General features: G+C 35.2%; 2 protein-coding genes across 3 annotated transcripts; both read right to left on the bottom strand.

Annotated features, from left to right (window-relative positions):
- Positions 1–4,963: 4,963 nt before the first annotated feature.
- LOC118053402 (uncharacterized) lies at positions 4,964–5,939 on the bottom strand. The gene is made up of 2 exons (XM_035064653.2): positions 5,543–5,939; positions 4,964–5,274 (listed from the first exon to the last, which is right to left on the bottom strand). Exons 1-2 carry the CDS (start codon positions 5,815–5,817, stop codon positions 5,136–5,138), a joined length of 414 nt encoding a protein of 137 aa, XP_034920544.1. The 5' UTR covers positions 5,818–5,939; the 3' UTR covers positions 4,964–5,135.
- A 2,263-nt stretch (positions 5,940–8,202) lies between these two features.
- LOC118053399 (E3 ubiquitin-protein ligase RDUF2) lies at positions 8,203–11,624 on the bottom strand. Of its 2 annotated transcripts, none has more exons than XM_073410027.1 (2): positions 10,198–11,624; positions 8,203–9,538 (listed from the first exon to the last, which is right to left on the bottom strand). In XM_073410027.1, the coding sequence occupies exon 1, from the start codon at positions 11,482–11,484 to the stop codon at positions 10,549–10,551; it is 936 nt and encodes a 311-aa protein (XP_073266128.1). In that variant the 5' UTR covers positions 11,485–11,624; the 3' UTR covers positions 8,203–9,538; positions 10,198–10,548. The 2 variants fall into 2 exon arrangements, with proteins under 2 accessions (XP_073266128.1, XP_034920541.1); XM_035064650.2 differs by lacking the exon at positions 8,203–9,538 and adding an exon at positions 9,923–9,977.
- Between the last annotated feature and the right edge of the window lie 15,581 nt (positions 11,625–27,205).

A 27,205-nucleotide genomic window follows, 5' to 3' on the forward strand; every position in this document is an offset into this window, starting at 1 on the left:
GATATAACAAAAGATGTCGTCCTTAAGAAAATGATCGTGATTCTTCAACATTCTTTGACATATATTAATAATGATATTTTTTAATTAATAGATATGGATTTATTGATTAAAATTAGTTGTCAATTAACATAGATTGCTCGAGCACAATTTCACAATTGATTCTTGCTTTCTTTTAATTAGATTTTTAGGTGATGCATGTTTTTTTTTTAATTTATCAAAATGAAACATATTCATGACATATATGTATATTTTTTAAAAAATGTATGATATTAAATGCTACGTACAAAATATATATTCATATAATTAATATTGATTTATTTTAATTTAGTTAAATTAATTTTTTTAACATTAATTAGAACATTAAACAAAATTAATAAACTTGTCTGCAGGTACGTGGGGTTACTATACTAGCAGCTGCGTTCACTACCTTGCACAGGAACAAGAACCGCTTTCACAAGATGAAACAGGTAGCCTCGTTTAGCACATAACAGCCAGGTGGGAGCACATGCAAATGCTGAATTGTCTAACAGCAAAACATTTAATCGTGCATTTTTGGGTCCTTAACTAGGAGGTGATGTTTCCCATGCATTTTGCTGTCGGGGTCTTTAGGTAATGGCCGTACTTTTTTTTTCTAAAAAGATTTTTAAAGTGAGGATGTTGTTATCAAAGTGAACTCATCAGATGAATTTTAAAAATTCCTAACTTAATTTTTTTTCTAGCTTAAAATTTAAATTAGGTGTGTACTCAAGTATGTGTACTGACTTGAGATGACTTTATCAATTTAAAAAGTTAAAAAACAACTCGAATAATTAATAAAAAATTTAATTTAATTAAAAAAATATCACAATGATATTTGTTTTTTTTAAAATTAAAATAATAATATATTAGATTAACTCAGATTTTATAGTTTAATTCATTAAACTCGTGATTTGGACCATAAATTTCACTAGGTTTAACAATTTATAAATTATTTTTAATTTAATGATATAATAATAAAAATATATACTTTCAAAATCAAGTATCAATCAAATATTTAAATGTTTGTTTGAGACTATAATAATTGTATTAAAAACAAACAAAAACAAATATAAATTATAATAATCAATTCAAAATTAACCAAATATTAAATGGTAAAATTAATAATAAAAAAAAAAAAAAGCAAAAATAGTATAGCAACAAAGAGGGAAAGGAAAAACGAGAGCCTGAAAGGTATGACCGCAAGGTAAGGTCTCGAATCCAGACCGTTGGAAGAACAATGAGAGTTGCCGTGATGGAAAAGATTTGATGACAATCCAGATGTATTGCAGCAAAATTCATGTGCGTGTTTGGGAACGATGATGACAAGCTATCACTCATCATGCATGATCACGTACTCCACACACGAAGCATACGGATTGAAGCTATTGTCCATTTACTTCTCGGAAAAAAGATACTGAAACTAATAGTAATAGAGAAGTGAGATGAACTTAATACAGCAACAATTCGTTGTATAATACCATCTGCATTGCCCCAAATCCAACTGTCTGTTCTATGAAACAACGATAAATCTGGTTTTAATGTAGCAAATACAACAACTAAATGCATTAAATTAACTTCTGTGCGTGCTTAAATTTATTAATTGTTGACGTATCACATATATTATGATTTCACTTGCTGACATTACTAAGCGCCCAGTAACTCCTAAAGCAATTTGTCCAATATCAGGGCAAGTTTTTAATCCAGGAGAGCTTTCTTAGCAATTTTTCAATAATATCCCAGACTGTGTAGCAGCAGATGACACCAAGTAGTGAGAGTATTACGAGGCTAAGTCTGAACCTCCCTCCTTCTTTGAAGGCATAAGGCCAAGCAATAAAAAAATCCATTTCAAAATGAGTGCGTTTGAACTTATTGCTGTTTGGTTATCAATATTTTAATAACATGTTAAAAAAATATCTTATTTAAAATCTTAAATGATTAGATAAGATTCCAAGATATGATTTATATTATTCTCTAATATACTCCGTCAAGCAAAATTTTTTTGGGTTTGAAAACTTGCACATATCTATATTATATTGTACTTAGTTTTTATCAAATAGAATAAAGATAGTGAGATTTAGAAATTTATGACTAATTGATTTATAAGGCTTTAATATCATATCAAAGAATCATTTCAACCAAAAACCTTAAATTTTTAAGTGAGACTTCAAGATATGATTTATATTATTTTTTAAAATAATTTTTATTTATTTCTACACAATAAAAATATAAAATAAAGCAAGTTTTAGAGAACAAAAGAATCTAGAAAATAACCATCAGCTAGCATGAGTTCCAGGTTGATTTTTTCTTTTAAAGGAAAAGAAACAAGCCAGCTCTGTCATCTCTTGATCGGAACATATCGGTGTTAGTTTCATAGTGCCACAACTCTTCTATGGCCTTGTTTTAGACGATTACGAACAAAAATTAAATGGTTAATCCAGTAGTTTATAGAGCATTAAAACCTTCAACTGCAAATCAAATCAACCTCCATCATTAAAAAAAAAAATGAATTTTTTGTTTATTTTAATATTTTCATGTTATATGGCATGTAGTCCTCGAGGACTTTTCTGGATTGATTGGGAGAAATGACCATTTTATAGAAGGCTAATGATTTTGTTTATAACATTAATATTGAGAAAAAAAGAAAGCTCAGAGATGATAAGTTTTTCTACCATTGATGACTGATTGGGCTAAAGAACTTCTTTGATGTGATGATGCCAATTCATTGATAGATAACTTCGAATGTGAGGATGAAGATGACTTCACAGGCAGCATTGAGCTTGGCCCTTCATTGCCGAAACTTTGATCGGAGATGATTGGGATACTCAGTGAAGAATTGACTTTTGAACCTTGACGTCTCATGTAAACTGAAGTTGACTGGTTGTGCCCGCCATATGGGTCCCTCTCAAGAACCAAACGGAAAGAGGAGTCAAGCCAGGAGCCATGTCTATTGCCTTTCTGCACATATTTAAGTGTCAATCTACCTTCTCTATGATATCTACGTGTCTCCGCGCATGTCTCTGTATATGTTCTATAATTTATATGTATTATTAATTTTATTTATGTAGATATTTTTAATATTAATAAAATATATTTATTTTTAATATTCATCAAGAATTTAATTAATAAATCTAGAGGATAGATAGTGTTTTTGAGACAAAAATGTTTTGCAAAAAAAAAATTATAAAATTATTATAATTATGAGATTCTCATTGCATCAAAGCATTGTTCCTAAATGTTCATAGTGCTCTATTAAGAATAAACATTAATTAGAGTTGTTAAGGCTACTACATTTTATATTGTTTCCTAAAGCAATTGTTCTCAAGGTAGGAGAGATACTTATAACTAATATGTAGATGTTTGTCACATGACATGTATATTGAAGTAACAATGAGGATTTCATATAAAAATATCATATGTCTATGAAAATGCTCACGTGATAGTTGTATAAGTAATCTTTAAACTTGAGATCACTAAATTATTTTATAGAGAGAGCATTTTGTTTTGATCTTGTTACATGTTGTCCTAATCAGGGATAACAAATGAGCAAATATTGTGTATAACATGAATTATATAAAGTTATTTGAATAATTAAGAGAGGATTCATCACCCTAGATGAATTAGAAAAAAAAAGTTTCATTTGTTTTTAAATAATATTAATTGTAAATCCTTACGTAAAGTAGAATGAGATTTGAAAAAGTTTCAAATCTTATTCAAATAATCAATAACAATGGTGTTGAGAACAAACATGATTTGACATAATAAACACAATACATGCTATAATATCTAAATTACACCAAGAAATGGATAAATCAAACAACTTGTGACTTTTTTAATATTTGGAGGATTATGACAAGTTGCTAGATAATAAGTTAATTTATTCAATTCTATTTTATTTAGGATTATGATTTATATTTGGAACAACTTATTAGAGAACCTAATGCGTCGCATACATAAAAATTATTGGTCAGAAATTAAAATGAGATAATAAATTAAGTGTGATTTTATTATAAATAAGTTTTAGAAATTGAGGACTAGAGTATGATTTATATAGAAGATTATAATTCTAGACCTAAAAACAATCAAGTAAAAAACTTGATTGAATAAATTTTTAAAATTAACCAAAAATAATATATATAATATTATTTAAGGAGTAAAATGATATTATTTATTTATAGAGTTTTTAGATTTTTCTTTAAATGAATGCCATGCCTTTTATTTTCTATGAGAGAATGTGATGTGAAGGTGAGTATAGTACATAAACATCAAAAAAAAAAATTAACATTATAAAGAATAGCAATCTCTCTTTTCTAAAAGAATTTAAGAGATTTTTAACTAATAATTTGTGTAAATTACTGTTATAAATCGGATAATTAGATAATTTATGGTTTGCAATAACCTAACATTTAAAGCAAATATTCAAAGCCAAAAACAATACCTGAACTTCAGATAATTTTTGTATAAAATCCTAAAACAATTCTAAATCTTATTTAATAGGATCATTAAGTCTCTTAAAATATTTTAAATTTATTGTTTCCCTTGCCTCGATATATTTCAAGAAATCCAACATCTAAATCCCCACTGGAAAAAATTATTCTCGCTCCAAGTGATAGACTAGGTCACCATACATGTTACATGTTCATTGGAAAAATCAGCTCTTCTGGCAAATAAAAAAAAAAAAGCCATTTGAAAACAGGGACACTTAATTGACAGCATCGTCACATGAGTTACTGCTTCAATACAATTGACCAATTGATCCAAGAAAACAGAAGCGACTGCTCTCATTCTTCTGACAGATAGAGCACTCCTACGACCAGTGAGGAGGGAAAATGGACCCCTGTGAAAGGCCAGCAACATCTCATCACCTGTCCTGCCTTACTTCAGATTCAGGCTTCCAGAGAGGGGGTTACATTGTCTCCTTTATGCTATATAGTATTATTCACCCATAAGACCATAGTAACCAAGATGTTATTCATTAAGGGAAAGAAAACCAGACAAAATGGAACCAATAGTTGCAGTGTTTCTCGGCTATATATAAACATCAACCTTCGCATAATCGCATGGGATTAATAAAAATGAAAGTAGGGAAACTATAGAGCGATAATTGTACAAGACGAGGTTTATTTATCAATTTGGTTGAGCTTGCCAAGACCATTGCAACGAGGGCAGACAATCTGGGCCTGGTCCTTCCGTGCTGCATTAGCTCTCAAGGCTGCTCCTGACTTCCGAATGAATCCTGCTCCGTCGCACTCAGGACACCTACGATAGGCTTAAGGTAGTTAAAAATCAGTAAGTGGTGCGAAGACCAACAAAGCCAACAAACCCTATAGACAAATCCAAGGTTTCCTAGTTTAATGCAATTTAGGGGGGAAACATGTTTAGGCTTAACTTCTGTTAACTTTTGAATTTAGCCTTGAAATGACGACTATTTAATAACATCTAAAATGAATCCAGAGCCTGAATTACAAAAAAGAATTGCACGCAAGTTCAATATTTAGAGAGAGGGAGGGGGGGGAGATGTAATTACAGGTCCTTGCGAGAGAAGAGTATGGGAAAAGCAGTTCCGAGTAGAGCTACAGCAGCGGCACCGGCAATTAGGTAAGTGTTGCCATCAGCTGATACGTCTCCCACCGCTGCAACCACAGTCAATGACCTTTTATTCTTGCTCTTCTTCTGGCTGATATTCCATGACAGAAACTTGGAACCAGCAGGCATCGCAGCTGAAGAGCCTGGGCCTGAAACTGGCCATCTTTGTGGTGAAAATCTTGAAAGAGAAGTCTGAATAGGAGTTGAAGTTGCCATCGTTAAACTTCAGCAGTTGATTTTCCACCGCAGAAGGAAATATTGCTAGCTTTCCTGGCTGGAGATTTATAGAAAGGGACCAGTGTTTCTATCGCTGGATGTAAAAATTTGAACGCAAGTGGATTTTGTGTGTGTTTATATCGGCCAGTTTGAATGGATTTGGTTATGACGACTTGGATAAGGCTACGTCGGACAGAAATCTAGATTCTTGAGGTTAAATGGATAAGGTTGGCCCAACGACTTAACTTGAGAGGCTACCTGTGTAAGCCGAGTTTATGCCGTCTGATTTTGGATTTAAAAATAAAAATAAAAATAGCATGGTTAAATATAAATTTTGGCAGAATAATATAGTTTATAAGAGTTTTTGTGAAGTAGTAGTATAATTTGAGCAAAATAGTGATATTTAGTAAATGTTTTTATTCTTAAACACAATAACTATTATGTCGTGTTTCAAAAAAACAACTTAATATGCCATGCTTTGAAAACATAACATTTCGCTGAAATTTAAATCCATGCTTAGATCAAAGAACACAAACAAACAGCAGCCACTTCTCTTTAAAAACAATGCCAAGAGCCTCTCTCTCTAAAAAAACCCATAAATCACTTGTTTTTCCTTTCTTAAAAACATCCATAACTCGAACCATCATAATCTCCAAGCCCTTTATAATGTTTTTCTCTTCAAAAACTACCAAAAACTATCGTTGTTGCCACCACTCTAGCACTTTCTAGTTCTAAAAGTAAAGTAAACATACTACAATGTTATTAATTATATGAGTTTTTTATTTAATTTGTGTTTGGTTTAGTTTAAATAAAATTATTGTTTGAGGTTGAGGTTGAATTTAGGGTCTTTTTTTAATTAATGATAAATTGGCTATAAATGCCATCAATTAGGATTGATTTAATGTAGTTGAACATGAAAATAACATCAATTAAGAATTAAGCATTTCAATGAATCATATATTGCGATGAATTTTTGTATAAGTTGCTAAATAATGGATTTTGTGTGAATTGGTTGTAATCAACTACAAATGCTATCAATTACACTTGAGGATTTCATGCAATAGAGCATAAATGAGGTAGAATTTTGATGAATTACATGTTCCATTTAACTATGGATAAGTTGTTGAATTTAATATTTTCTTTAAATTATTTACATTTATTTTGATGAATTACATGTTTCATTTAACCATTTTGATGATTTCATGCAATTGAGCATGGAAATATCAATTAGGTATGATATCATAAATCATGTTGAATTTTGGTGAAATATGTGTGGCATTAAATTTTGAAAATTTGTTTTGATTTGCTATGAATTTTGACAATCGGGGTTAATTTAATTCAATTTAGTTAAAATTATATCCAATTGACCAAAATCATATTCGTTTCTTTTTATATATATAGAATTTATTGTAATATTTTTATGTTATGTCAATATTGTGATATTATTGTTCCTGATATAAGTAGTAACGATACCTACAATGACAAGAGCAATATGTTGTTAAATGGTAATTTAGGCATATTATATATAAAAATGAAAAAAAAACTAAATGTCATGGATATGGGTAAAATTATAATGATATTAAAATTTATATAACATAAAGGTGTCATGTGAAGAACAATAGTATTATCTTGTACCAATTATATGTGACGACAATTTCAAGATAATGATGGATTCTTTTATTCAAAGTGGATTAAACATGATGGTGGTGTATGTTAGTAATCGACCAAATTCTTTGTGTGTTTTAAGTTTTTGGTCAAATAGATATAAATGCATCTTAATTTATCGATCTTTCAAGGTTAATTAGAAAGAGAAAATGAGTTTATTGTCGAATGATTTGCTATAAAGGAGTGATGATACTATATTTGACAATTTATTCGCTAATCAATATAGATATAACTATTTGAGTTTAGTGATAATAAAGATGATAAGATGTGAAACCCAAATGTTATAGTAGATGTCGATGATGATGTCGATGATGAAATAATACTTATTGTTCTTGAGTTTGGACATGCTTTTGGCTTTACAATTGTTGTTTTTCGTGATTGGACATTTAGTTATAGGTATTTTTCAGGAAACCTTGATTTGGAGGTTGGACAAACATTCAACAATAAAAATAATTATGTTATATAGTTATATGGTGACATGTTGTCAAAAAAATAAATCTTCTAATGACTATATTATAAGTATTGCAAAGAGAGGATGACAATCATAATCCATTTTTTAACCCTGATTTTTCTGTGTTTTCAAAAATTGTATCTTTGGTCTAATTTAGTTTTTGATATTTAATTTAATTTTTATCATGAATAGGGACTAAAATAATAATAATTGGAGATTATGCAAAAGAGAGAGAAGAATAACTGGGAGGATCAAACAAAATTAAAAAATTAATAAAAAAGATCATACACATTAAAAATAGAAAATTAATTAATTGAGAATACATGGTCGAGAAGAAAACAATATAATTAATTAATATTACTTTTCGAGTTTAGTTTTTTTAAGGATCTGGGATAAAAAGAGGGGGGCTACACCTCAAGACCGAGGAAAAGACATTTTTGCAAAGAAAATCCTAATCAAATAACAAAAAGAGACAAGAAAACACAAAAGAAAATCCGAAATTTGCAAGCTGCCTAAAAATTCCAGGCGTCGTATCTCTCAGCTTTGTGAAGGTGACATACACCGCCGGCAGAAACAGGAAGAAGAAGTCTCCTACACCACAGCAGAGGCCACGCACCTCCTTGACCAACCAGTAAGCCAGAAAAGGCCTAGAAAGACAACGTGTCGCTGGGCGTGCGAAAGGAGGCGCTGATTCTGCCATTTTTCCAACACCGTTCCTTCGCTAAAAGTATGCGAAAGGATAGCAAAAAATGCTACTAGTTTGTCTTGGGAGTAAGAGTTCTCCAACATAACATTCATGACTAGCTTCTCAGCAAAGTGCTATGCGAAGCTCGACTCCCAACCATTTGACCCCTCAAGGAATTAAACATTTAATGCAGAGTAGAAAAGAAATAAGCTCAACCAAATCAGGTCCCGAATTAGCTGCAATTCTCTAGGTCATTTTCCTCCAGAGTCCTGTTTAAAATTACATCTCCCATATATGTATTCGAATCAAATTTTTTTTATCATGATTGTATATGAACCAAATTCTCGAGAAATAGGACAACATAAGAGAGGAATAGAGATACTTGTCGTTATTGTTTGTACATGTTTTGCATATCAGTTAAGAAGATCATGACAGCTCCAACAGCAGTAATCCAAATTCAAAGGCATAAATATCATGGAAGTACTCACTAAGATATGTACCTTAATTCATCATCCTAGCAATAAACTTCCAGACACGAGATGGTTAGTGTAAGAAGATCATAATTCTCCTTCCTTTGCCAAAATGAGCTTCTAGGGAACATATTAGAACCTGTCAACTTCTTTTCACTGTATACGATATACCTAACATGTGTAGATCAGTGCTAACCACTGGCATTAAACTATAAGGTTTTTTATTTGATGTGATGTCGTAACAAGAATCAGTAAAGAAGACAACCAACTCGATATGAACATAATATAAAGGATGGAACATACAAGAAATAAACTACGTGCTGATGAACGACAATTTTAACCCGGTGTTTTTCTTGAGATCTTCAAGCACAAGACAGCACCAATTGTTTTCTTCCTTCTATTCTTTTTAAGCTGACCTCTTGCCATGAACTCTCAAGAGCAAATTGAGTTCTGCATATCATATGAGGTTTTGAGGGGGGGGGGGAATCACCAACATAATTCTTTTTGTGACAATAGAGAATTATTCATGCCAAACAATAAAAGATAAAAACAAATAAATTACTAATTAGCTTGCAGCTTAGTGGTAGTCTCGCAAAAAAAAGAGAGGGTTCAAGTCCTACCATTGTCAATCTATCACTAATATCATAAACAAAAATAATGATTAATGAAAACTTGTTCTAAAAGAGGAATATGATTCATGTGGTCAACTAGTTCCACTACGTAGTAATCAGTAATGGAAACTTAAAGTTTCTGTTGAAGAATGAATCACTGGAAAGAAATTAAAATTCACACAGCCAACCACATGGTCCAAGACACTCGGAAGGGACATAACCAAGCAAAGTAAACCCACTTCTTTTGACAGTTTGGCATAAGCAACTGGAACAAAATACTGCAAAGACAGTGAGTCAGGTACCATGTTATGCACAAAGGAAGAAAAAGAACTCCAAAAATCTTCCATAAAGAAGAGGCTTAACATAGCAAAACTACAATCAATAAATTACATTACCGGAAAAAAAGGTTATGCATTAAACTATGTAAGAGGATCACTAGTCAAACACTTCTTAAGGCCTAAAATTGACAGAGGAACAGTTGTTCGCAAGGATTTGTACCTCAGTAACTTCTACAAAGACCCACTCCAAATGCACAGCTTTCTTCCTCGTCTTCTTATTCTCCCTCTTCCTTGTGAATGAAAATTGATCTCCAACTCAAAATTCTTCTCTTCAACATAATTTAAACCAACCTCAAGTTTTGTTATTTACAGTAATCTGAATCATCATACAACAAATAGATGTTTTCCCTTTCTTAAGAGGAAGGAGGACTGCAACAAACAATTAATGGTTTTGGTAATCAGATAAGAAACACAAAGACTCCCAAGACAAAACATAACAATTCAGTGACTCATTCTACAGCATCCCACCACGCCTCATGGAGAACCTATCCAACACCATACTAGACCTACTTCATGCTCTTAGACCAGAATGGTTACTTGAACGCCTTCCAATCCTCCTGAAAAACGAGAAGAAATTCCGAAAAGCACGCCCCACTCCTCCACTCTCTCTTGATCTCCTCCCAGCAGGAGCCCATGAGATAATCCTAGGCAAACCCGCATTATTAAATCCACCATCCATCTCCGTAAACACAAGCGGTAGCTCCCTCTCTGCTGCTCTCCTTCCTCCAGAAAACCTCCCAACTGCAAAACCACCTCCGGGCAATCTCCATATCGTTAAACCAACGGTCTCCTCATCTGATTCCGGCGAATTTCTCCCACTCCCACTTCCAGTTTCAGTGGGTAACTCATGACGACAAACTGGACACGAATTACGGATTGATAACCAGGGTAAAATACAATCAGAATGATAAATGTGATTACATGGCATTTCGCGGGCCTCGGTATTAATTTCAAAAGCTTCTTTGCAAACAGCGCATTGAGATTCCATAGAAACGTGAGAATTCAGTATTTTTATTACTGGCATCGATTCGATGGCTGCTTTAGAGGCTTGTGGATGATCGAATCGACCTACGCCGTTGATTTCCATTTGAGTCAACTGATCAAGGAGGCGTTCAAACCCAGAATCCATCAAGAGCTCCGATATGCTAGTGGGCAAAGGCCTGAGACCCGACGCTGCACCGTCGTCGTAGTAAAGCTCGAAGTTCCCGGATGCTAAGTCGGTAGTGGCACCGCGGAGGATGATGACTGGATTGAAGGGAGAGCGGTCTCCGCCGGTACGGCGACGGGTGCGATGGGCGGCGGTGAGTCGGTGGTGGGGACGGGTGGTGCCGATTTCTTCGATGAATCCGCCGCCGCAGTCGGGGCAGAGAATTGAATCTTGGGTGGGGAGCCGGATGGATCGGTTGCATCTGTAGCACCAGAATGAGGACTCGATTGATGAAGCCATTGTTAAATGAATTTGATAGAAATGAAAGACTAAAATACAAGCGATAAGATAGGGTTTAAAGATGGAAGTCAGTCCAGTCAACGGCTTAAGCTTTTAACGGATGTAGAAGGAAGGTGCCTCATTCTTGCATATCCGCTTTCGGACATACCAGCTAGGTCCCACCTCTGTGATGCCAATGAGATTCCAAGCTATTTTACATCGGAAAAGAAAAAAAAAAAAAAAAAACCCGGCGTTATAAAATATATTTTTCTTATGTTATATATGTTTTTAATTAAAAATATAATATTTGTTTTTACAAAACTAATTAAAAAATATATAAATTAATAAATCAGTTAATATAAATAAAAAATTAAGAGAACAAGTTAATCTTCAACGTAGAAAACAAAAAAGATAAATAAAAAAATAAATATTTAATTAAGAATAATTTTTTAAGTTTTTTATTTAATTGTGTAATAAAAAAATATACTAGTAAGGAAGACAATAATTTGAATTATAAAAAAAATATATTTTTATTTAGATTTTCTTTTCTTATAATTTAAAAAAACATATTTTTTTGCAAAAAAAAGCAATTAAAATTAAAATTAAAAAAAATTCTATTGATTTGATATAAGGAGTGAAAAATGTCTCTCTAATCAAAACTCTATTTTTTTATTCATATGTTTTTTAAAAAATATATATATATATTTTTTAAAAAATTATTATTAAAATTTAAGCTTATCAAATATCAAAAAAAAATTAAATTTCTATGTAAAATATCAAAAAATATAAAATCAGAGAGAGAGAAAATCATATAAAGAATCTTTAATAAGAAATAATTAGATAGATATTGTATTTGCATTAATGTTAATAAGGAAAAGGTTTTTTAAAAAAATTCACATTCCTTGGTCCATTGTATGATTCAATATTGATATTATATACATAAACTTGTTAATAAAATGAAGGAAGTAGGAAAACAAATTTGAGTTTTATTTATGGACTTAATAAACAAAAGGATCCTATACAAATATAAATTATAAAATATAAGCGAAAATAAAGGTATGAAAAAAAAATCATTAAAGGGGAATGAAAGATTAAAATATAGAAAAAGAGAGCTAGAAAGGTTACTCTTCTTAAATGCATTCAATCTTGGGGACCATAATTATTGGAAACTGTCATAACCTAATTTTTGACCATTTTATTTTTTATTATTTTATTTATTGAAAAGGATAAAAAATTGATGAAAAAATAATAATGATGATGAGAAAACAAGTAAAATGAAATAAATGAAGAATGAATTAATATTTGGGTTAAGGGCATCATGGTTAGAAGTTTTGGGGTTTAATCAAACTTTAGAATTAATCCAATCAAGGGCTTAATGGAAGAATTGATAAGTTTTGAGACTTAATTGAGCTTGGAATTAAATTAATTAATCCAATTAAAGGTTTAATTGGAGAATTGATAAGTTTTGAGACTTAATTAAGCTTGAAAATTAATTTAATTAATCCAATCAAGGGTTTAATTGGAGAATTGATAAGTTTTTGGACTTAATTGGCTTGAAATTAATTTAATTAATGAAACCCGGGGACTTAATTGAAGAAATATCAAAGTTTGGGGTTTAATTGTGATCTAAATTGCAAACATTAAAATCCAAGGACCAGCTTGAAAATGACGCGGAAATGCAAGGATCCAATTAAAGTTTATCCAGGGGCTTATTTACAAAAATTTCAAAACTTCAAGGACCAGATCATAAATAGCATTTGATGGGAAAACGGAGCCGTTTCTTGGACAAAACTGTTCACCGTCTTCTTCCTCCGTTTCATCGGTTTCCAGCCAACGCTTAAGTTCCAGCATTGAAGGCACTTAAAGGGCCGGTTACAGGGCATTTAGGAGGCTGGCCGTTACCACCGATTTTGGCCTTATAAAAGGAGAAGGAGTCGCAGCCAACAGGGGGGGATTTTTGGACTGAAACCGGGAGCAAAAAACGGAGAGAAAGAAAAAAACCGAAAAGAAACAGAGCAAAAAACCAGTGAAGAACAACCCAGAACCGAAAGAGAGGGAATAAACCCAGCAGAGACAGAGTGAGACAGAGGGAAGAAACCCAGCAATACCGAGAGAAAGAAAACACCACAGCCAAAAACAAAACAGAGAAAACGCAAGTGTAGAAGCCCAGAAAACCAACGTTATCATCACTGTCTTCTCAATCGCCCCCTGCACAGAAAGAACCCAAGAAGTCAGTCGTGATCTTCATCATCACCAAAGCAAAAGGAAACAGAAGGGGACAGCCATACGTAGACGAGCACGAAATCACTGTGCTGCAAGCCACTTCACGATTTCCAGAAGCAGGTAAGCCATTCCCATTCTTCTCTTCATTCTCGTTTGAATTTGAACATAATGAAAGAACTGTGCGAAGGTAATTTAATTACCTTCGCACAGTTGCTGCACGCGTGAAATTGCTTCACGCGTGCAGTTTAGATGCAGAATTAATTAAGTTCTGTCGGGCCACTGGCTTGGGCCAGTGGCCGGGTTGGCTGGGCCCAGTCCAGCCTCTTTTGGGCTGAACTGGGCCCGACCCAAAAATATATAGATAATAAAATAAATAAATAAATAAAAATAGTAGAAATAAAAAATGAAAAAAAATATGTGTATTCATAGAAAAAAAATAATATAAATTTACCGGTTTATTCACCGACGCTAGAGTCGGGAATAAATACAGGTCTAAGTTTATATTATTTTTATTCGTTATATTTTTTTTTTAATTTTATATGTGCAGGTATGAAAAATGAATTTATTTATTTATTTATTCACTGACGCCAGAGTCAGGAATAAAAATACTGATTTAATTATTATTTTTTTACTACATAAAAAACAAAAAAAATCTAGATTTAATTTCTTTTTTTTACTACGTAATAATTACCAACACCAGAGTTGGAATTTTCCGTAGTTGAATATTCATTGACGCCAGAGTCAGGAATATTGTGAATAAATCGTCAGAACATAAACCAATAAAAAATTTAGCAAATCTAAGACAAAACCAACAATGCAGTCTGCCTTAGGCAGAACGTTTAAGGGGTGATAATATCTTTCCTTTTACGTAACCAATCCCGAGCCATAGAATCTCTGTTGACCAGTTAGGGTTCCTAGTGACCATAATACTAGGTGACGACTCCTCAAACAAGACATTTTTTCCTAAAAGAACCGGATGCCAGAATCTGTTCTTTTTCCATAATTAATTCAAGAGAATTAATATTTTTTAGGGCCGCCGCGATGTCGGGTGCGACAGAATGCCGACTCCACTGGGAACTTAGGATTAAGCTTTGTCTTTTGTCTTATTATTGCTATTTTTTATTATTATTTTTTGTTGTTGTTGTGTTTATTTGTTTATTTTTTCCTGCATTTATTGCTTTAGCATGCATCCTTGTTTATGTTGTCATGCATCACTTTGGGAGCACACACTTTACAACCTAGGATAAGTGGGGAAGTAACGGTACCCCAATGGCTTTAGCCTGGGTAAGACTCGTGAAACCATCCAACTCTCGCTTGATTGTTTACTTGGAAGTGGTTGATATGCCAAACTGATATTACTTAGGGCCTCTATCTTCACACTACTTGTAAGCCTCATATCGACCTTTCATGGACGATCACTGAGCATGCGAGAGACCCTTTGAGACTAGATAATGACCAACCCCTTGATGCACTGAATAATTAGGATCTTTCTATTAGGTTGTCATCCCGTGAAGGGCAAGTCCGCATTTCATATGTATTTTTTTTAATTGCTTCAGCATTTTTGCATAATTGCATGATTTACATTTAGCAGGTTGAAATATAGGTCTCCCATTGAAACTCATTTATAACACTCGTTCGAGAAAAAGACAAATGGAAAACGAAGAAAGAGCCCAGTTGGAAGCCCAACATCAAAAAGAGGTGGACAATCTTAAGGAAGAAGTCGCAAGGCTTACTAGTCTACTCGAGCAGGCCTTGAGAGATAAATTCGGAAAAGCAACACTTATAGCTCAGCCTGGAGATATGCATGTAACTCATTTTGATCCACATAATCTGGGGGCAAATAGGGAGTCATCTGAATTTCAACAAGCTATGCATTTCCAGCCAGCATACTCTTCAAGAATTTCATCTACCACTGATTCCACCGAGAAAGAATCTCAAAAGGGCAAGATGGTGAAAGAAGAGGATTTAGAAAAATGGACTACCCTAGAGAAGAGGATAAGGGCAGTTGAGGGAAACCATTTGTGTGACCTGGTGAAAGCTGTCAATATGTGTTTGGTGCCCAACGTTGTCATTCCCAAAAAGTTTAGAGTGCCAGAATTTGTCAAATATACGGGAACTCAATGCCCTATAACTCATCTCAAAGCATATTGCAACAAAATGGCTGAGGTGGTTGATGATGAGAAACTACTTATTCATTTTTTTCAAGACAGCTTGAGTGACGCTGCCCTCACTTGGTATATGTGGTTGACTAATACCAAGGTTAAAAAATGAAAGGACTTAGTTGATGCCTTCATGAGGCAATATAAGTTCAATATAGACGTGGGCCCTGATCGGTTAAGCTTGCAAGCTATGGAGAAGAACAACAAGGAGTCCATAAGAGAATATGCCCGGAGATGGAGCGAGGTAGCTGCACAAGTTAATCCTCCCATGTTGGAAAAAGAGATGATCAGTTTATTTTCCAATACATTTAAAGCTCCGTACTTTGAATACTTGGTTAGAAGCTCTGCACGACATTTCACTGACTTGGTTATTATAGCTGAGAGGATTGAACAAGCCATTAGGTTAGGTAAGATTGCTAACCCGACTAAGAAGAACGATTTCACTGAAGGTGATTGCCAAGACACTTATCGTTCCTGTTGTAACCCAATTTTGGGTCCACAAAGATTTTCTTGAATATTATTTTATTTCTATTATTATTCATAAAAATCCAAAAAAAATTAAAAAAAAGTTTAAAATTCAAAGATATATTTTTCTCGAGTCAATCGCAGGTCAAACCATGTCGACCAGGGTAAAAAATGAGTTTCGGGCTGTTTCGGGTCAAAACCGTCATTTCTGACCAAAACCAAGTTCACCGGGTCAATACGGGTCAAACCATGTCGACCAGGGTAAAAAATAAGTTTCGGGCTGTCTCGGGTCAAAACCGTCATTTTCGACCAAAACCCGGTTCATCGGGTCGATACCCATCAAATGTTTTTTTTTGGTATTCCATTTTTTTTTTTTGCGGTTGAAACAAGATTTTTCTAATATTGATTTGAATTTTTAGTTTTACCCATGTAAATATTTATTATTATATATAATAAAACAAAAGTATGGTAGATAAGTTAGTTGCCGACAAAAATTATGGTAGATAAGTTAGTTGCCGACGGTGCATTATTTCTTCAGAATTTAATGAGTTGTCCCCTGGCTATAAATAGCCACGAGAGGAGAAGGCAAAGGAGAGGGGGGAGGAAGAAAAGAAAAAAAAGAAAGAATCGATTGATACTATTAACATTTTTTTTAGTTTTTCTTCGGGAGAGTAGGATATTGTCTTTTAAAAAAAACAATTTGAAAAATACCAAATATATCCCAACACATCTCAGCCGTTAAAATATTCCAGGATTTAATCCCGTTGCGCCACGTCATCCGGTGCACCGAGCTTTCGGTGCACCGCGACACATCAGATCAAAGCTCAGTTCATCCAGACCGTCCGATCAACAGCAGATCTAGCCAATCACAGCCATCCGATCGTTTCATCCGAGATCTAACGGCGCACAGTGTTCCGAGGCACCGGTACACCGTATACGCGTTCACACCGTAGGAAATCTCAGAACATCTCTCTCCTCTCGCCGGCGACTCCCTCTCTCATTCGATCTCCACTTTCCGGCCATCTCAAGCCTCTGCACCACCACAGAAAGGTAGCTACCCTCGTTTAAAGCAAAACCCCGATGGTTTTCATAATTTTCGCCGCCTCATCTGGCCGGAAAAAGGCCGTGATCTTCGTCGGCCACCGAACCTTCAAGTCATCGATTCTCCCTCGTAAGCCATCAACGGACGTCGAGACCACCACCAATAGAATCCTCGACCTCAGATCTACCAGAACCGACCATCGGTTGGCCAGAAATCTCGCCTGAAAAGCTCGCCGCAACCAACAGTAGCCGCGCGTGAGCCACACGCGCTGCCAGTGGCATTTTCGTAAATTTTCGATAGATCCGAGGGTATTTCAGTATTTTACCTATACTGTGTCACTTAGGTAATTGTTTTTAGATTTCTAACATTTTTTTTTTATTTTGTGTATAAATTTTCTTGTATGTTGTAAAACAAACAAAAAAATAAAATAAAAAAGAAAGGAATAACAACGCGGGTCCAACACCCGTCCTATCATGTTATCGTTCGTGGGTCCAAAGCCCAAATCTCAAATATGGGATACCCATTTCTCAACGATATAAAAATAATTTTATAAATAAATACTGTTCGTTGACACGTCTCTTTTTCATAAAAGGACCGATGTCAAAAGTTTAAATACCAATATGGATTATGTCCATAGTTTTTTTTGGTAACTTAGACGTAAATCTTCTTTTTAGGGTTAAACGTCAATATTTTAGACAAGTCTCCTATTTTTAGGGACTGATGTTATTTTTTAACGTGTCTCCTATTTTTAGGGACCGACGTTAACTATTAAAAAAAAAAAACAAAATTGCAAATAAGCTCAAAATATAATAGCATTTAAATCAAATAAAAAACACACAAGTAAGGGTAACCTTTCTTTTGAAAGGATGTTTTAAGGGTGGTGTCTACCTTCCCTTAATCATAACTAACCCAGTACCCGAATCTCTGGGACCAGTGTCTAATTTGGGATTTCTAGTTCCCTCAAATTACTAGATGGCGACTCCAATAAAATTTTCATTTCCCCCAATTAAACAAATCTTTTTTGTTAAATAAACAAAAATGAGCGGAGCCGTCGCCTGACGTCGTGTATCGACAGAATGGCGACTCCACTGGGGACTAGGGTTGAACCAACTGCTTGTGTGTGCTTTTCATTTTTTTTTTTATTGCTATTTATTTTTTGAGTATTCATTTTATTTGCACTATTTATTTTATGCAATATCAATTGTAAATCATTTCATTTTTTAATTACACATGCATGCATGTTATTTATTTGTGTATTCACACACTTCACAGTGAACCCATAAAAGCTCTGGACCCGAGCTCGTCCTTTTTAAGATTAGAAAAGAAAGATTCAGGTGGCAAGTGTGACTTATATCCACTGATGCTCATTTGAACTTTCGCTTGGATTGTAACTCACCCTATGCAACGGGTATTGTGGAATTTTCTTCCCATACTCATGTTGTATAAGGTTAAGAGGCCAACTACCCCATGGGTAATTCGGGCAATCTAGGAACCAAAAAATATCTTTAGGGATAGAATAAACTAAGCCAAACCTTATGAGCTAGATCCTATCAATTAGGATATACCTTTTAGGACACAAACAAATATCAATACATTAACATACATGTTCATATACATTTCATATTCTTATTAAATCTCCACGGATCCTCATAGGAAGTGTGAGATAAAAGAAAAACATTACTATTAAGGAATTTTTGACCAGATCAGATTTGAACCAACATGATGAAGGGGATTGTTTGCCATCAGAACATGGCATCAAATTTCTCCCCTAAATCGGTTCAAGTCCCTGTAGGTTTGGAGTCCTCAGTGAGAACTTTTTTTAAGAGAATCTAATCTGGTCTGTTCCTCGTCATAATTTAAAAAAACAATTTTGAAACCAATAACAATCATGCATACACCATATGACTTTTTGCATCCATTTGTGCATTTCATTTAGTTTACTTGCATTCATTTAGGGTGAAATATAGGTCCCCCAAAAGGCTGTAAAATTCATTACACTCGACTACGAAGGAAGATAATGGAGAACGAAGAAAGGACCTACCTAGAGGCTCATTATCAAAGAGAGTTAGAGAGCATGAAAAACGATATAGCACGACTTACAAGTCTACTCGAGCAGGCCCTAGTATCCAAGTCTGGTGAAGATACCTCTACTCAGCCGGTAGTTGCAACTCCATCTGTATCTATGCCAGCAGCTCCCTTTGTATTCTCGCCTCAAAATTTAGGGGCAAATCCTTCTTCATTTGAACAACAGTTCACTGCCAATGTTCCACCAGCACAAGTGCCAGTTACTGTAAACCTGGCAACTGATGACCCACAAAGGATGAAATTCTCCGAAAATGTCGATTATGATAAATTGACCGCTCTAGAAGCAAGATTGAAGGCAGTCGAAGGGGCAGACTTATATGATCTTGTTTATGCTGCAGAAATGTGTTTAGTTCCAAATGTAGTTGTACCCAAAGAATTTAGGGTACCAGAATTCATCAAGTATACTGGAACTGAATGCCCAATCACTCATCTTAAATCTTACTGCAATAAGATGGCAGAAGTAGTGAATGATGAGAAACTTCTCATCCATTTCTTTCAAGACAGTCTTTCTGGATCGATATTAAGTTGGTATACAAGGCTGGATAATACTAAGATCAGAAAGTGGAAATATTTGGTAAAAGCCTTTGTGGAGCAGTATAAATTCAACATGGAGGTAGCCCCGGACAGGTCAAGCTTGTTAGTCATGGAGAAGGGCAACAAAGAGACTGTAAGAGAATATGCTTTGAGATGGCGTGAAAAAGCATCTCATGTGCAACCCTCTTTGTTAGAAAAAGAAATGGTCACTCTATTTTCTAACACTTTTAAATCTCCATACTTTGAACACCTGGTGGGTAGTTCAGCTCAGCATTTCTATGATGCTGTAACTATCGCTGAGAGAATAGAACAAGCGATAAGAACAGGGAGAATTTCCCTTGAGGGCATCTAAAGCAGATACGAAGACCTTGAGAAGGCTAGCCATGGAATTTTACCTTGATGGAGAAATTCTATGTAAAAGATCATTCAATGGCATTGTACTAAGATGTCTAGCTAAGGTAGCATTGCAAGAAATTCATGAAGGAATTTGTGCAACTCATGCAAGGGGGCATATGATGGCTAGACAAATGCAATGATCTGGGTATTTCTGGATGACCATGGAGAAAGATTACATCGATTATGTCAAAAAATGCCATAAATGTCAAGTGTACAGTGATAAGATAAATGCACCTCCATCTCCTCTGTTTAATATGACATCATCATGGCCATTTGCAATGTGGGGAATAGATGTGATTGGGTCAATCAACCCAAAAGCCAGCAATAGGCATCAATTTATCTTAGTAGCCATTGATTACTTCACAAAGTGGGTGAAGGCCCATATGTAGTGAAGAAAGCATTCTCCGGAGGGGCTCTGTTGTTGCCTAGGATGGATGGAGATGATTTATCTAGGCCTGCAAACTCTGATTCTGTGAAAAAGTATTATGTATGATGTGTTTCATCCAATCAAATCAATGAAGTTTTGGCCAGGAAATTCCCTTTGCATATACCTCACCAAAAAGCTCATGCATGATCTCAATTGCTCAACAATTTGATCTTTCAAACTTTTTTTACTAGGAGAATCCATTCTTCTTAAATGAGGTTTTAAAAGAACTGATTTTGTTTGTGATTTCAATGAAATAAATCAATGATTTGTTTGGAATAATGTTCAGAGCAATTCCCTTGAAAGAGATGACCAAACAAGTCAAAAAAACATGCAATTGGAACAACTATCACCCAAATTATGTCTTGGATCCACATTTTATCAGCATGAATAATGGTATCTTAGTTTGTCATGGACTCGCAAAACATGGTATCTTACAAATCCAAAGCATTACGTTGGATATGGACAAAGTTTATTGGTTTTAACTGATCTTACTTGAAATGAGGAAAGGCCATCTTTGATATTCCTTTCACTTTCTTTAAAATTATCCTTTGCAGTCCCAATTTGAGCTGAGTCTATTTAAAGCCTTTTCTTTCATGAGAACCTTAACTAAGATCACACCCTACACTAGGGGGCAAAAAGAGAAATATGATTAAGGAAATTGTCTTGAAGGCATGTGAGCTTATAAAGAAAGTATGACAACAAAGAATTCAATTAAATTCCAAACAATTGAGAGAATTCCTAACAAATATAGGAATAACAAAAAAAAACAAAAGTTCCTCATTTGGAATATTCATCATCATTTTTGTTGTCAAGGTAGCAAAAGAAAATGCCAAGACAAGATAATAGTGATCTATAGTTTATAAGCCCTTAAACACTTTTTTGAGCTTATGGAATACTCTTTCTTTTATAACCTTGAGCCATAAACTACATTACGTGCCTTTGAAGTCCTTTCTAATCAAGTAAGCGACCTAGATCAATAAACGGCGTTCTCAAAATGTAAGAGACTTTTCCACAAAGAGTCATAGCATAGCAAATAATTACTCATTATTATTCATGCTGTTAAAAAGAGTGTTTCTAAAGATGCAAATTGTTTCTTTTCTCTCAAAATACCTTCAAGCAATTGCTTGAACACTTTGAAAACCAAAGCAGAAGGTCATCTCATCACTTACCTTCATCTTAGATTACTTTTACCAAGAGATTTGACATAAAGCCCCAGAATTGCCTGAACATTGTTATAAACAGACATTGAGAGTTTCAGTTTTCGAGAACAAAACAGATCTTTTGAAAAATCATTTTTGGAAAAAGGTTTTCTTTGTAAGAAAAATGAGCATATAACACATTATGAGGCACCATTAGAAAATCAGAGATTCTAATGACAACAAGAGCAAAGGAGGAAATAAAATGAGGCAGTTAATTCTCCCAGGGGGCAGAGAAGCAGTTACCAGATCCTTAACAGCAAAGAAATTTGCTTCCCTAGTGGAAAATACACATGATAAAACTGTGGACTTCTTCCAGCATGAGGACTGAGATTGTATGATTTGCAATGTCCATGAAAGGAGATTGTTGACTCTCACAATATGATCAGTTAGACAACAAGATAACTGATACATCTTCAGTAAGAGAAATGCAGACGAAATCCCAGGACAGTGTCGGGCCATAGAGAAGCTGATTCTCTCAGTGAAGTTACCAATGGAGAAACGTGCAGTGACTGTTGGGAAACTCAAACAATGCTTATCTTAGAAAATGGACAACATGGGTCAGCTTGAGTAGACTTGAAGCACGCGTAAATCAAAAGAGCTCACTCAAAGTCAAAACCCTCAAACAAGATGAACGGGGATCTATATTTCAAAAACAGGTAAGATGCATTGCATATCATCTCACTTCACAAGCATCGCATATTTGTTTTGCAGATATCTCACGAAACAAAATCCTCACGGGATCCAACGAGAAATGAAGTTCTTTTAAATCACATCAACTATGGCAATTCCATAAAAGCAAAATTCATGAATGAAGACAAGGAAGATGGATTTTTATTCATGGGCATAATGGTTTACAAGTACAAACGTTAAACACTGCGAGGATGATTAGGGATATTTTCAGCTCGCTGATGATCCATCATTACTCAAAATTCCTCAAACTGGTTAATTATGCGTTCCATCTGTTCCTCGAACTCGAGGTGTCGTGTGTTAACATAGTCCCTCCAAAAGTCAACACGTGCATTGAGCTCTTCGTTTCTCCTCTCCAAGTTGTTTCTGTGACGTCTCTCATCATGGAGCCTTTTCCTTAAATTCTCAATCTGATTATGGAGCTCAGGAATTTGAGTATTCAACTCAAGTCTTCTGGCATGAAGACGCTCTACAACGTTCACCAAAGACGAAGTAGCTCTGATACTAAGAGCAAGTGACTGATTCACTGCTTCAATATCGGTCCTGGCTGCCAGCATTATTTCATCACGAGGAAGGATCATGTCTCTAGCCACGGCTACAGCGGTATCTTCATCGTCCATTATAGTATCCACTATTGTAACTGGACGACCATTCACTTCAAAGGTAGTACTACAAACTACAGGCTCTGCCGCAGGAACAAGGTTTGGATTAGCATTGGAAGAAGAGGAAGACATGGTTAAAACTTCAAAAGTTAAGAACTTTGAGAGTATTGAAAATGTGAGAAGTGGATGATGTCTTTTGCCCAATATTGCGTGATTTATAGGGAATTTGCTCCTGCCATCATTTTCAATAGAAGATCAGATCTTAGCCGTAGATACAAGACTTCCTTGGGAAGCTTTCCTCATCTTTTGGGATCCATTTACAAATCAAATTCCAACCGTACATACAAGACTTTCTTGAGAAGCTTTCCTAATCCATTTACAAATCAAATCCCAACCGTACATATAGGACTTTCTTGAGAAGCTTTCATCATCTTTGGGATCGATTTGCAAATCAGGTCTCAGCCGTACATATAAGACTTTCTGAAGAAGCTTTCATCATTTTTGGGATTGATTTGCAAATCAGATCTCAGTCGTACAGGTATGACTTCCTTTATAAATTTTCATCAACTCTGAAGCTTACTGCTGAAATCACTTTCAAGTATTTCACCATCGGGCAGGTCGCCTGGAACAATTAGACCACTTGCGACTTTCATCGCATTTTATCATCGGGCAGGTCGCCTGGAACAATTAGACCACTTGCGACTTTCATCGCATTTTATCATCGGGCAGGTCGCCTGGAACAATTAGACCACTTGCGAGTTTCCTCGCATTTTTTTTTATCGAGCAGGTCGCCTGGAACAATTAGACCACTTGCGAGTTTTCTCGCATTTTTTTCATTTATCGGGCAGGTCGCCTGGAACAATTAGACCACTTGCGAGTTTTCTCGCATTTTTTTCATTTATCGGGCAGGTCGCCTGGAACAATTTGACCACTTGCGAGTTTCCTCGCATTTTATCATCGGGCAGGTCGCCTGGAACAATTAGACCACTTGCGACTTTCATCGCATTTTATCATCGGGCAGGTCGCCTGGAACAATTAGACCACTTGCGAGTTTTCTCGCATTTTTTTTCATTTATCGGGCAGGTCGCCTGGAACAATTAGACCACTTGCGAGTTTTCTCGCATTTTTTTCATTTATCGGGCAGGTCGCCTGGAACAATTAGACCACTTGCGAGTTTCCTCGCATTTTTTTTCATTTATCGGGCAGGTCGCCTGGAACAATTAGACCACTTGCGAGTTTTCTCGCATTTTTTTCATTTATCGGGCAGGTCGCCTGGAACAATTAGACCACTTGCGAGTTTCCTCGCATTTTATCATCGGGCAGGTCACCTGGAAAAATTAGACCACTTGCGAGGTTCCTCGCATTTTATCATTGGGCAGGTCGCCTGGAACAATTAGACCACTTGCGAGTTCTTCGCATTTTATCATCGGGCAGGTCGCCTAGAACAATTAGACCACTTGCGAGTTTCTTCGCATTTTATCATCGGGCAGGTCGCCTGGAACAATTAGACCACTTGCGAGTTTACTCGCATTTTATCATCGTGGTAGTAAAAAAAAATTATTGAAATCACTTTCATGTATTTCACAGACGGGTCAGTTCACAAAACCATTGTTGAAATCACTTTCATGTATTTCACTAAACCATTGTTGAAAACACTTTCATGTTTTTCACTTGGGCAGGTCGCCTAGAAGAATAGACCAACTGAGAATCTGTATATTTTTTCAATACCACCATCATTGTTTTTCTTTACAAAACTTACTATGCAAAGTCAAAAGAAAATGAATTTTCCAATGCCTTTGCACCGTAAGTATTGTAAAGAGGGGGCAACTGTTGTAACCCAATTTTGGATTCACAAAGATTTTCTTGAATATTATTTTATTTCTATTATTATTCATAAAAATCCAAAAAAAAATTAAAAAAAAGTTTAAAATTCAAAGATATATTTTTCTCGAGTCAATCGCAGGTCAAACCATGTCGACCAGGGTAAAAAATGAGTTTCGGGCTGTTTCGGGTCAAAACCGTCATTTCTGACCAAAACCAAGTTCACCGGGTCAATACGGGTCAAACCATGTCGACCAGGGTAAAAAATAAGTTTCGGGCTGTCTCGGGTCAAAACCGTCATTTTCGACCAAAACCCGGTTCATCGGGTCGATACCCATCAAATGTTTTTTTTTTGGTATTCCATTTTTTTTTTTGCGGTTGAAACAGGATTTTTTTAATATTGATTTGAATTTTTAGTTTTACCCATGTAAATATTTATTATTATATATAATAAAACAAAAGTATGGTAGATAAGTTAGTTGCCGACAAAATTATGGTAGATAAGTTAGTTGCCGACGGTGCATTATTTCTTCAGAATTTAATGAGTTGTCCCCTGGCTATAAATAGCCACGAGAGGAGAAGGCAAAGGAGAGGGGGGAGGAAGAAAAGAAAAAAAAGAAAGAATCGATTGATACTATTAACATTTTTTTTTAGTTTTTCTTCGGGAGAGTAGGATATTGTCTTTTAAAAAAAACAATTTGAAAAATACCAAATATATCCCAACACATCTCAGCCGTTAAAATATTCCAGGATTTAATCCCGTTGCGCCACGTCATCCGGTGCACCGAGCTTTCGGTGCACCGCGACACATCAGATCAAAGCTCAGTTCATCCAGACCGTCCGATCAACAGCAGATCTAGCCAATCACAGCCATCCGATCGTTTCATCCGAGATCTAACGGCGCACAGTGTTCCGAGGCACCGGTACACCGTATACGCGTTCACACCGTAGGAAATCTCAGAACATCTCTCTCCTCTCGCCGGCGACTCCCTCTCTCATTCGATCTCCACTTTCCGGCCATCTCAAGCCTCTGCACCACCACAGAAAGGTAGCTACCCTCGTTTAAAGCAAAACCCCGATGGTTTTCATAATTTTCGCCGCCTCATCTGGCCGGAAAAAGGCCGCGATCTTCGTCGGCCACCGAACCTTCAAGTCATCGATTCTCCCTCGTAAGCCATCAACGGACGTCGAGACCACCACCAATAGAATCCTCAACCTCAGATCTACCAGAACCGACCATCGGTTGGCCAGAAATCTCGCCTGAAAAGCTCGCCGCAACCAACAGTAGCCGCGCGTGAGCCACACGCGCCGCCAGTGGCATTTTCATAAATTTTCGATAGATCCGAGGGTATTTCAGTATTTTACCTATACTGTGTCACTTAGGTTATTTTTTTTAGATTTCTAACATTTTTTTTATTTTGTGTATAAATTTTCTTGTATGTTGTAAAACAAACAAAAAAATAAAATAAAAAAGAAAGGAATAACAACGCGGGTCCAACACCCATCCTATCATGTTATCGTTCGTGGGTCCAAAGCCCAAATCTCAAATATGGGATACCCATTTCTCAACGATATAAAAATAATTTTATAAATAAATACTGTTTGTCGACACATCTCTTTTTCATAAAAGGACCGATGTCAAAAGTTTAAATACCAATATGGATTATGTCCATTGTTTTTTTTGGTAACTTAGACGTAAATCTCCTTTTTAGGGTTAAACGTCAATATTTTAGACAAGTCTCCTATTTTTAGGGACTGATGTTATTTTTTAACGTGTCTCCTATTTTTAGGGACCGACGTTAACTATTTTAAAAAAAAAAAAAAATTGCAAATAAGCTCAAAATATAATAGCATTTAAATCAAATAAAAAACACACAAGTAAGGGTAACCTTTCTTTTGAAAGGATGTTTTAAGGGTGGTGTCTACCTTCCCTTAATCATAACTAACCCAGTACCCGAATCTCTGGGACCAGTGTCTAATTTGGGATTTCTAGTTCCCTCAAATTACTAGATGGCGATTCCTATAAAATTTTCATTTCCCCCAATTAAACAAATCTTTTTTGTTAAATAAACAAAAATGAGCGTAGCCGTCGCCCGACGTCG

The sequence above is a fragment of the Populus alba genome, chromosome 6, assembly GCF_005239225.2.
Source record: "Populus alba chromosome 6, ASM523922v2, whole genome shotgun sequence".
Taxonomy (NCBI): Eukaryota; Viridiplantae; Streptophyta; class Magnoliopsida; order Malpighiales; family Salicaceae; genus Populus; species Populus alba.

Coding starts and splice junctions, on each gene's coding strand:
- LOC118053402 (XM_035064653.2), bottom strand. CDS start 5,817: ATGGCAACTTCAACTCCTATTCAGACTTCTCTTTCAAGATTTTCACCA. Junction 5,275..5,542: donor CTCTTCTCTCGCAAGGACCT/GTAATTACATCT, acceptor AGCCTATCGTAG/GTGTCCTGAGTGCGACGGAG.
- LOC118053399 (XM_073410027.1), bottom strand. CDS start 11,484: ATGGCTTCATCAATCGAGTCCTCATTCTGGTGCTACAGATGCAACCGA.